The following is a 12652-nucleotide window of genomic DNA, read 5'->3' as shown; positions in this document are numbered from 1 at the left end:
GGTGTGTCACCAAAGATAAGCATGCGAGCAGAAGAATCCATTTTTGCGAGATATAAGACAAGACTGAGTTTTAGAAGGGTTGAAATCAACTAAGTTGTCTTTGCCCCACTGGAGAATTACCTGATTATCGGCAATTAAGGAATTGGTAGCAGATTTTTGAGAAGTTGAAGCTGATTGAGTAGGGCAAGGTTTCTCAAAATGGAAAGTGGAATGCAATGTGCCATCATCGGCAAAACTATGGATAGGATTTCCTGTCAATGGAAGAAGGTCATTAATATACAAGAGGAAAGGAGTGGGGGGGAAAGAACTGAACCTTGGGGGACACTGGCATTAGTGGAGAAGTAAGTTAGAAGACAGAGAGCCATCTACCATCAGCCTCAGTGAGCAATCAGAGAGAAAACTGGATAACCAATTACAAAACACACTTGGCAAACCATAAGATGGAAGCTTGTTTAGAAGACCTTTATGCCAAACACGATCAAAAGCATTTGAGATGTCAAGAGCAACTACTTGTGTTTCACCGAACCTTTCCATTGAATTAGTCCATAAATGGGTAACATAAGCCAGAATATCACCAGTGGATCGACACTGACAGAATCCATACTGGCGATCGTTGATCAGACGGAAGGTTTCTAGGTAGTTTAAGAGTTGGCGGTTAATTGATTTCTCCATTACTTTAGAAAGAGTAGAAGTAATTGCAATGGGGCGATAATTGGATGGGAGGGATTTGTCACCCTTTTTAGGAATTGGCTGGATATGAGCAAATTTCCGAGCAGAAGGAAAAACACCTTTGGAATAAGAAAATGAAAAAAGGCGGCAAAGAATGGGAGTAAGTTCAGGAGCACAGGTTTTGAGAACAAGTGGAGAAATACCATCAGGACCTGCAGCTTTCTTAGCATCAAGATTCATCAAAATCCTTTTGACATCCTCTTGATGGAAGTCCACAGGATGCATTGAACGGAGCGTGTTGGGAATGGTGGGAGGTGTTTTACCCAGATCATTAATACATGAGTTGGAAGAAAAATGGGATGCTAGCAGGTCAGCTTTATCCTTGGCTGAAGTGACAACAGAACCGTCTGGTTTGGACAGAGGTGGGAGCAGAGATGGCAAAAGTTGCGGCCAATAGCTTTGGCAAGAGACCAGAATTCTCGGCTACCATTAGGGCAAGAAGCAAGTTTTTTTATTCTTAGCCTGTTCAAACTCTAGTTTGGACTGATTAATAACTGCTTTACAATTGTTGCTAGCTTTGGTGTACGCAGAAAATGAAACTGAAGAATTAGAAACAAGCCAATTACGATATGAAACATTCTTCTCTTGAACAGCCTTAGCACATTTCTTGGAAAACCAAGGTTTAGATTAAGGACGAGATTTTAAAGTGGAGTGTGGGATAAAGGATTCCATTCCCGCAAGAATAATATCACTGACACGATCTGAGCAAACGTTGACATCAGAAGTTTTGAAACAGTAATCCAACCAAGGAAAAGAAGAAAAGAAGTCTCGCAGGTTATCCCATTTTGCATTCTTGTAATGCCAAAAAACACGAGGTTGGGAATAGCCATGAGATAAAGGTTCCATTGGAGAAGAGACAATCACCAAGTTGTGATCTGAAGTGCCTAAAGGACCTCTCACTTCGACCGTGTACTTAGAAGGGTTGTTTGTGAGAAAAAGATCAAGTGTATTGGCTGTATGATTCGGATTGTCCGGTATTCTTGTAGGTAAATGAACAATCTGTGCGAGGTCATTAGTAATTGCAAAAGCCTCAGCATCTCGACCAGCTGGGTCGGTGTGACTAGAAAATGGAAGCCAGCTGGAGTTTGAACATTAAAATCACCAAGCAAAATTACCTCACTGTTAGGAAAGTTGGACTGGAGAAAGTCAAGTTGTAAAGAGAGGAAGTCAAAGAGCTCCAAGTGATTAGTGGTGTTGGGATAACGGTAGAGACAACAGATGAATTTAACACAATGAGGTAGAGAGATTTTAAGCCAGAGAAGATCAAAGAGAGGAGATTCCAAATTGCCAATTTTCTGACAGGGAATATCAGAATGGACATATTCACAAGTACCACCTTTGAGGCGAAACGAATCATACAGCGAATAATTTGGGCATCTGAGTTGAGCAGTAGTTGAATCAACCGATAACTGAGATTCTGTCAGAAAAAGTACATGGGGTTTGGCAGACTGCAAGTCGAAATGGACATCATTGAGATTAGAATTGAGACCATGTATATTTGTGAAATGAATTAGGAAGTGCTTGGGAGGTTTAGATCTTTTTGCAGATAATCTTGCTCTATTAGTTTGACAATTCATGGTGTATTCAATAGTAAGAAAAATTGGGTGGGACATGCTGCATGAAGTAATGAAATTTTTGGATATGGCGTACACATGGTAAGAATATACCCGATCCTTGACATAACATGGCCTTGACAATGCTCCCCGCATACACACTACTCGGACTAACTCCAGTCACTATCTGGCAGAGTAGAGGTAGCAAGATTATACACTAGCTTATCCGGAAGCCTCCTAGAGAGTTAACAATAGGTTCAGTCCACTGTACTAACTAGCGGCCGACCTGTGAACACCGTTTTAGAGCTGTACCCTCGAAATGTGAGGAATATTGGATCTCGCCATGATGTTCATCATAACATCAAAAGTCATCAATCGTACTGCATGATGGAAGAGATAGGGAAGGGTTGACCGGAACTTGGCTCTAGAGACTAAACATGGGTTCCACCACTTCAAGCCTCCAATAAGCAAAGTGGTGGTATTGCACTGGTTGATGAGAGTCATCTACCACCTAGTACTGCCTGGTAACATAGAGGGGCGGCATTCCTCTATGTGGTGTGGGCGCCACACCATGACCCCTGCTTACGTTGGTTCACACCTGGGAGGTCACCCACCATGCACTTATGCATGGAGGTTAATGCACAAGTATATGGTGGGTGAATTATGGCTATGGGTTTGCTTAGTTGCTTTGCCACCTACTTTAATATAACTGGATAGATCCCATCCACCCCAGGTGCCTTTCTTTTGTTTAACTTCAACAATTTCTCCTCCACTTTGCTCTTAATTATTACAAAATCGTTAAGCACCCTTCTATAATTTGTTAACCTTCTGCCATTTTCAAACCTTAATAACTCCTCATGTGTGAATGTAGATGCAAAATACTCGTTCAGTTTGTTTGCTATCTGTGCAGGATCATTAACAGTCAAACCATCGATATCAAGTGGACCAATCAGATTCATCCCCTTCCTTTTAGAGTTTATATAAGTAAAGAAATCCTTGCTGTTTTTCTTAGCTTCTTTTGCCAAAAATTTCTCGTAATATGCCTTCGCCTGCCTAACCTCCTTTGTGACCGGATTACAGACTAGCTTATATCTGCCATAGGCTTCTGAGTCGCTTGATAATTTATATGCATCCCATGCATTTTTCTTCTCTCTCACGAGTCTCATTAGTTCATTTAATAACCATTTAGGCCTAAACCTTGAACAATATTTTTTAATAGGTATGAAACTTTTAGTAGCATCCACGATTAATTCCTTGAATGCTTCCCACTTAGAATTTACTGTTGGTAACATCATCAGTTTATCCCACTGTACAGAATTTAAAAACTGTCTGAGACCACTGTACTCACCTTTACGGAAGCAAAAACCCTTTTGTTTACCCCTGATGGTAATTATATCTTTAAGTAAATCCCACATCAGTACACTGTGATCACTGCCACCTAGTGGTTTCTTTATCTGCAAATTCTTAATACACGAATGATCACTGCTGATAACCAGATCAAGAGTATTACCCTCTCTGGTTGCCTCTCGAACATGCTGCTGCAGAAAACAATCATCCAATAAATCCACAAAAGTCTTACTAGTGTGTGAGTGACCAACCCACAAGTTCCAGTCAATATCTGGGAAGTTAAAATCCCCCATTATAAGACATTCTGATTTACTAGCCCACTCTATTTCTCTGTACAATTGTTCATTGTACTCATTCAAGTCATTAGACCTATAACGCACTCCTTCTCTTATTTTTGCTTTCGCAGTGCTTATGTCACACAAAACTGACTCAGCAGTGCACTGTTCATCTATATCAACTGGATGCACTTCTGACTCAGCAGTGCACTGTTCATCTATATCAACTGGATGCACTTCTTTTGATTTTGTTTTTCTTAATTAACAGCATAACACCTCCTCCCTTCCTATCCTGTCTATCCTTTCTGTACACATTGTACTCCCCAAATTCCAGTTCTGCATTCCTTATATCTGTTGACACGACGTCTCTGCTATCCCAACAATATCCGCTTTTGATGTCTTGACCAACACTTCAAATTCATCAAATTTATTTACTATACTTGTAGCATTGGTATACATGCAAGTATACATGTACCTATCCTTATTATTAGTTACCCTAACACATCCCATATACCCACCTGTTTCACGATGACTGTCATCAGTCCCTGAAACCCCCAGCATCCCTCGCTCCTGGTCGCTGCTTATTCTAATAGAATTTGTGCAAGAATCACCTTCACCTCTGCCTGCTGCTACTTTTAACCTTTTAGTCCGTGAATCCCTAAAAGCTAGCAGTTTTCCGACCCACCTAACACTGCCTCGATGGCATCAGCAAATATTCTTGCACCCTTTCTATTTAAGTGTATCCTATCCCTGTAGAAGCAGTCTCTCCTGTTAACATGTTAGTGTGCATGCACTGTTTTTACCCTTAGTAACCCTGATACAGCCCATGTATTTGCTTGTTACATGAAGCCCTCCAGCAGGCCTTAGAATCCATGACACTTTGCTTTCCAGGCTACTGCATGTTCCAGTAGAAGCAGTGCAAGAATCACACATCTGCCTGCAGCTGCTATTAAATATTAGTCCACCCACAAACTAACAGTTTTCCAATCCACTTAACATTGCTTCAATGGCATCAGCGAATATTATTGCACGTCTTCTCTTTAGGTAAAATAGTGTAAAATATTGTTTCCGATCTCTATAAAAACACTCTCTCCTATTCACAAGCACAGACCGCACATAGTAAAATTCTACCCCATGAGCATTGCACACTTTTTTGCAAGGCTGAATTGATTGACAAGGCTCTCATCATGAATTCCTGTTGTGTCTTGGCAGAAGCAGGCACTTTCAATCCTAACGTTACTTTTTCTCAACATTGCGCTCTACATGTTGGGTAAATCCTCAGATTTCCCACTCTTAATATCAATTTTACCAACATGTACAACATCAACATTATAAACTCTGCTGATCTCGTGTCTTGTGCTCTTCAACATTGTGCTGGGCGGCTGAGTGCTTGAAGGGGTCATCTTTTTAATTATTATAATTAAGCTTTAGGGAATGTTTTAAAACAATGAAATATTTTGTAACCATTTTATAAATTAAAAAAAATTCACCTTCAACTTGTTTAATTTGTATTTTCTTACATGTTTTAATATTTTGCAACAGTCGCTTGTCAGATCCAGTTAGTGGAATGGATCATGAGGAATTTTGGCATATTCTAGCACAGTACAAGTTTTCTCTTGCATTTGAAAATGCACTATGTGAAGATTACATTACAGAGAAGCTTTGGAGACCTTTGATTGTAGGATCTGTTCCAATTTATTATGGGTCTCCTACTGTGAAGGTGAGCTAATAACAGTTACTTTATCTTATGTTCAGTTTTTTGTGTAAAAAAATTCACGGAATTGATTAGTGTAATCTGTAACCTACCTGTCATAAACTTCTAGTGCTATTAACTACCCTCCATCTAGATTAACCTGCAAGCCAAGAATACTGCTGTATTCAAAGAAAAGAATTAAGTTCTCAGCCAATTGTTGTAAGTGTTGTTAAAAAATTAATTGCACCCTTTGATAAATTAAAAAACAAATTTCTATATAGATTTAACTCTTTTTGCACCTATAGTTATTTCTTTTTTATTGGACTGCAAAAGCAATTTCTGAAATCCCCTTACTAAAAACAAATCTTAAATTAAACATCTTGTTATTCAAAAGTCACACATTGTATTGTACAGTTCTGTTAGAATAAAATTCTATCAGTCATTGTACAGTACATTCTATTCAAGCTTTTCGATCCCACCTGTAGTTCAGGTGGGATCGAAAAGCTTGTTTCTCAATGCATTTGCACTTATGGGGATAAAGTTTTATTTTTTTTAGTACATTTTAATTAGGATGTAATTCTATATTAAGAGATTGCATTGGAGGATATTTTTAAAAGTACGTTATTATGTTATGATTATTTCTGTATTAAGGATATTGTAATATTTTATAAACTTTAATTAGCTTTAATGATGGTTAATACGAGATCAAGTTGGATGTCTTAAATAAACACAGAATTGCATGACTCAGACAAAAATGGCTGCAGGCAATTTCCCCCACAGAGTCATGAGTTCAGTGCTTATGTAGCCTGTGGCATGTATTCCAAGGTTGCTGTTGTAAATAATCCTAGTTGAAATGATGATTCTTTCCATCCCCTGTTGTAAAGATATAGATATACCAATTCTAAACTAAAACTTGGTAGATGAAATTGAGTTACTGCCAGGGATTCAAGTATATAGTGACTTGTAATGTGATGCATCCCTGATTTAGCAAATAATGATCACATACAGACTGACCTGATTCAAAAGGACTTAGTTTTATTTGGGAACAGAGTACGTTGCCAGGAGCAACAGTTGTTATTACCAACAGGTTGGTTTTTCAAGTGCTAGGGGAGTTTCCTTAATTCGAACTGCCATCTCTGTTTCTTATATATATATTTTAATGTCATGCAGAACAGATTTTTCCTAAACAACAATTTAATAATACAATACCAAACTTCTTTTCAGAATGGTTTCACAAGTTCCTTTTTTTAAAAAAGTAGAATTGCATTTACCATTAGCATTAGTAGAGGCATATGATACAAGAAAGCAACTTATGCAGCATCAGCCAAAAAAAAAAAAAAAAAACTCCCATTTCACCCCTCCATTCATTCCAAATGCCTGTCCAGTTCAGCCTTAAATTTATTTAGGCTATCAACTTTACTTCCACAACAAAATATGGAAGTCTGTTCCACCAATCAACTACCTGCTGGCTAAATGCAAATTTCCACACATCAGTGCTACAACTGTCTTTCCCCCAATTTGAAACTGTGCTCCCTCAGGTTCTTAATCTGAGCAAGAGAAAGAATCCCATCAGCATTCAGCTTGCTCAAACCATTCAAGGCCTTACACCTCAATCAGATCACCTTGCAGGTACGTACTCTCCAGGTGCTGCAATTTGCAGAACTTAAGACTTCCTTGGTAAGAGCACCCCTTTGTTCCCCTCACCAATCTTGTTGCCTTTCTTTGTACTCATTCTAGCAACTCTACATCCTTCCTAAAATGAGGCCTCCAGACCTGTACACAGTATTTTGGGTGTGGCCTGACCATTACCTTGTATAATGGGATAATCACCTCCCTGTTCCTGCTAGAAAAATTGCTATATATCATTGGCACGACTCCATGACGAATTTGACCAAGACTCCAATTTGAATTCCATTCAAAGGGAAATACTAAATACAAATGAAATGGAAGTTATTGTTAGATAATGCACTTAACTCTCCCTTCTGATAAATTTTTAATCAAGCAGTTCCAATGTAGTAAAGGGTTTTTTGTTTTTTTTTTATCTTTTGAGTCCCGCAACCATCGTATGATATATTAATAAGGGAATCGTACTCGGTTGTGAACATTGAAGGAAACAATTAACATTGATAAATTCAAAGTACTCTATATGGGTAGCTGTAACCCCATAGTAACATACTATACTCAGAGTAGTGGAAAATGAAAAAGACCTGAGGGTAACTGTGCAGCCAAATATGAAGTTCTCTGAGCAATGCAGATGGGCTGCCTGGACAGATCATGGGGTTTGTCATGGTATACAGGAATTTTTCTAGCAAGGATAGGGATCCCATTTTATATAAGGCAGCGTTTCCCAAACGTTTTTAGTCACGGAACACTTTTCATCTCACAATGTATTTACGGAACACAAGTTTAGTGGGAGCCAAAGAACTATTTGTTAATATATATTTTTTTACATACAATGCACAGTGCATCAGGAGCATCTTTATTTTCAACACATGTAAAGCCGAAATTCAAATAACTGTCATACTTTCGTTTTGGTCTTTTATTAGTTGGTTCCTGTTTTTTCACTTCTGATTTTTGAAGAACAGAAGGCTGCGATTGTTCATCCTCACTTTGAAGTGTGACAATATTGTGTTCGTTTTCATCAGCCACAATACTAGAAGTACTTGCTTCTCGTTTTAAAGTTCTTTTTTTTCTTTTTTTTTTTTTTAACCACAAATCCATGGTCATTTATTTTAATAATAATATTTCGAAATACTAATAATTATCAAAAAAATTATACAGGGAAGTGAGTTTCGTTATGCTTACTAGTTTTCTGTTCTACCACAGAACTAATCTCATAATTGTGAAGACAGCCCACACAGTGCTGATGGTGCTGTGTGGGCTGTCTTCACACACACACACACAGCCCACACAGCACCATCAGCACTGTGTAAACATGCAAGAACGTGTCAGCAGAAGGCTACTTTGTTTCACCCACCCGAATGATACATGATCTCGGTTCACATCCCCCTCTCCTTCAACCTGTGTACTCCAGGCTAAATTACATATGAATGGCATATTAGATCACTACATTGCTACTTTTTCGTAGATGTCATTACCTCTACGCATACTTCTATATTCAAAGCCTGCCAAAATGGTCTATTTGATTATTAATCGAAGCCAGTACAGCCTATTAATAACAGAAAAAAAAAAATAATGTTAAAAATTAGGATTATAAAAAAGTGGTGCATGCTACAATTATAGTCTATTAACCGAAAAATAATAATATTTTTTAAAAAAATTAGGATGATACAAAAGTGGTTCAAGCTACAAATATACAAAACTTTATTTTTTTAATTAGGATTTTTCACGTAACATCTGTTCACGTCTCGTGGAACACAAGTGTTCCGCAGAACAGTTTGGAAAACACTGGTATAAGGCAATGGTCAGGCCACATCTTGAGTACTGCATACAGATTTGGCAGTATCATTTTAGGATGGATGTGAGCTGCCAGAATGAGTAGGCAGCGAGATTGGTTAGGGGAACAAAGGGGTTCTCTTACCAAGAAAGGCTTCAGTTCTGCAAATTGCAGTGTGTGGAGACTAAGCACCTGTGAGCTGGTATGATTTAGGTGTTTAAGGTTTGAATGGATTGAGCAAGCTCAATGCTTTTGGGATTCTTCCTCTTCTCAGACCACACACGACTGGAGCATAAATTCAAATTGAGGAAGAACGATTGGAGAATAGATGTGTGGAAGTTTGCTTTTAACCTACAGTTGATTGATTGCTGGAACAAACTTCCATCTGTTGTGGAAGTTTGTTGATAGTTTAAATAAATTCAAGGAAGAACTAGACAAACTGTTAGATAGAATGAGGTAAATTGGGAGGTGTCATGATTTTTTTTTCTGACTGATGTTGTATAAGATTGCTTTTTTGCATCATTTGCCACTGCTAATGCTAATAATGATAATTAAGCCTTGTGATAACATAATTAAGTCCTGTGTTGCAATTAAAACCTTTTAAATCTCTTTTGACAATGAACTTTTATCATATGTTTTAAATTAATTATAAATGATAAATTAATTATTAAAAACATAACAAAAAATGAAAAATTACAGAATTACAGGATGTAACACTCCCTGAGTTAAAAACACCTGATTATGCATATTGTACATACAAAAAACCATAAGATATATAGTATAATATTGTTGTGATTGATCAGCATTTGAATATTTATTCATTTGTGTGAATCAATTATAAATGAACAAAAGCTGCTATATTAGTGTTGTTTGCAAGCATGACAAAGCATCAGCCTAATACTTCATGTAAGAATTGTGCCTTTTTTTTTTAGTTTTCCATTGCTAGTTTATCAGTAAACTAATAACATTGCTCACCAGTAACAACAGACAATCCTATGACCTTCAGACAGATTTTCTCATGCCATAAATTAATTAGAACACAAAGATACCATAATTCAGAAATGACTGTATGTGTTATACATTACTGTGTTTACTTCAAAGTTCAAGCATGGTAAGAATTTTTATTGCTGCGGAATGAAATCTTCATCATGCACATCACCATTTAAGGGAGGAGAAAGAAAAATCTAAAATTAAGCTTACGTTACTGAGTTAGCTACACTTCTCCTTCCTCAGAGTAGAATAATAATATGAAACTAGGTTACAGAATGCATATGACTCCACGCATCGATGATGTGTCATTTGGGAATTGAGTGCAAAGATATATTTTTTATTTCGGTTAGCTAAGTGTGCTGTGATTGAATAAAAATTAAACTTCACATAAGTATGGGAAGATACTGTATAGCAAGGATGTCAACCTCATCAGTGTTGTCAGGAGACTAGTAGGCACACATTAGTGTGCACACAGCACACCTGTGGAAGTACTGAAGGAAATATACATATTAAATTATACAAGAATATACTTATTTTCTCTTGCACAGAATAAATCTCATCTGACTATCAATATTTATGAATGTCATAATTTATGACATTCATAAATATGGTCACTTTAATATGGTCATTTAAATGGTCACAATAATATGGTCATTTAAATTTTATTTAAATTTATGCAGCGGGCACCACTTATTATGATCACTTCAGGACTCATCTAAAGTGGTAACAATAACTGGGAACAAGAATGCAATTGTTCAGCATTGTTTATTCATGCAAAGCAGAAATGTGTATATAAAAAGATGGAAATGGGCAGAAAGAAAACACGAAATTCGAGCAATATAAAATACTTTAATTTGAATATCCACTATTTCTTCAAGATAGTCATTAATAAAAATGAAACTGTCATAATGTTTTTGTAAATCCACACAAACTATTAAAAACAAATAAAGAAAATATTAAATTCAAGAATTAGAAAAGGATTAATGCCCTTCTGTAAAACAGCCAGATTGGTAGGAGTAGAGATACAGTACTTTATTTCAAGGAGTAACAACACTGTCAACCATACAAACTGTGGCATGAAACAAAATCAGTAGACAAAGACAAACAAAGAGGACAAAGAAAACTTTTTAAACACTTCAACATTTTTTGCACCACGTTCTAACTCATGAATAATTTAGACTTTTTCATGAATCAAGAGACACTTTTTTTTTGTTAGTAGGCATGTTTCTGAAGGAAGGGTTCATATCTAACTGATTTTACTTTAAAATGACAGTAATGTGATCTGCATAAAAGTTCTTAGAAGTCCTGTTTCCATAATTCTTAGAAGTCCCGAAATAAATTTAGTTTCAGTGAATACAAGACAATCTGTAAATATGTTAATGCGACAAGTGTAACTCCAATGCACTACTGTATAGCCCTGTCCCCGAAAGGACAAGGTCATAAACCGGCTGCTAATCTGATGCAGGTGGTCATAAAAGTTAAGTCACCCTTTTCATTTTTGTCTATTCTAAGAATTGGGTTTTTTCATCTACCCGAGCAATTAAGAATGTTTGCATAGTTACCAAAATTTGTACAATATATCCATGTAGTACACTCATTATAACAGTGAACAATTGTATGGGAATACTTGTAAATTAAAATCATTATGGCTTTTTGCTCGCTACAGCTATGATCTCATTATTTCTGTTTCTCACTTTAACCAAGTTTGACTGTATTTGTTTTTGTAATGTCATGATAAGTTGTAAAGGGTGTGAGTACTTCTGTTAGCACATTTTGGGGCCATTGTTAGTTTGTTTCATTCCAGAAAATACTGGCTGTGTTGAACTTTTGGCAACTGCAAGATGTGTTCTACTAGGTCTTTTCCCTCTTAATATGGGCACAACTATTCTGGAGTGAACTCCAGAATAGTTGTGCTTAGGTAATTTACATATAAATAAATAAATATACGGGAAATCTCTCAAAAATAGGGAATATTGACTCCTAGATGACAAGGTAGTTCCATAGCTCATGGTGATATATACACTCATATTCTCTTCCAAGAAAGGTCTGTAGCCAAGTTGGCTACAGACCTTAAATGAAGAATATTTTTTCCTATTTTAGTGCCAGTTCTATGTGAAATTCAATTTTATATACAAATTATTGTACAAAATGAGTGACATTTTAATGAGTTTTTTTTTTTTTTTTTTTTTTTAAATAAATTAAACACGATGCTGATGTTTGCATTTGTGTTACAGTAATATGAGCCATTGAGAATCAGTGTTGTAAGGCATCAATTTAAAAAAAAAAATGACTTGCACTCACCTACAAATTCTTTAACCTTTGCTCCCTTTTATTTTGTGAGTGAATTAAGTCATTGGTTCCATGAACCAACGACTTAATTCACTCACAAATATAATGATGTGTTGCTCCATCATTGGTTCCATGAACCAATGACCGAGCAACACATCATTATCATGCTGAATGAAAATTTGAAACCATTCATGAGTGGTGTAAGTCAATGTTATGTTATGTTTATATCGTGAAAACGAATGTTCTTCTGATAATTCTTCTATTGTTTCAGGAAATTGCATTTACATATTACTGTAATTATTTTCAATTTTAAAACTTTAAAAAAGTTTTAAAATATGATGGAACTTAAACATATTTCTCCTGTGTGCCACCCCTACTG

General features: G+C 36.5%; 1 protein-coding gene across 1 annotated transcript in view; it reads left to right on the top strand.

The window, feature by feature from the left end:
- Positions 1-12652, top strand: part of FucTB (alpha-(1,3)-fucosyltransferase 10) — a 99384-nt gene that overhangs the window by 83692 nt on the left and 3040 nt on the right. Inside the window, exon 6 of the mRNA XM_090390086.1 lies at positions 5447-5624. Coding sequence (XP_090246212.1) covers positions 5447-5624 — 178 coding nt within the window. The remainder of the gene's footprint in view (positions 1-5446; positions 5625-12652) is intronic.

The sequence above is a fragment of the Mastigoproctus giganteus genome, chromosome 2, assembly GCF_048544385.1.
Source record: "Mastigoproctus giganteus isolate SK-2022 chromosome 2, ASM4854438v1, whole genome shotgun sequence".
NCBI lineage: Eukaryota > Metazoa > Arthropoda > Arachnida > Uropygi > Thelyphonidae > Mastigoproctus > Mastigoproctus giganteus.
The sequence above is the reverse complement of the archived record's forward strand: the minus strand, read 5'-3'. Positions and strand labels throughout refer to the sequence as shown.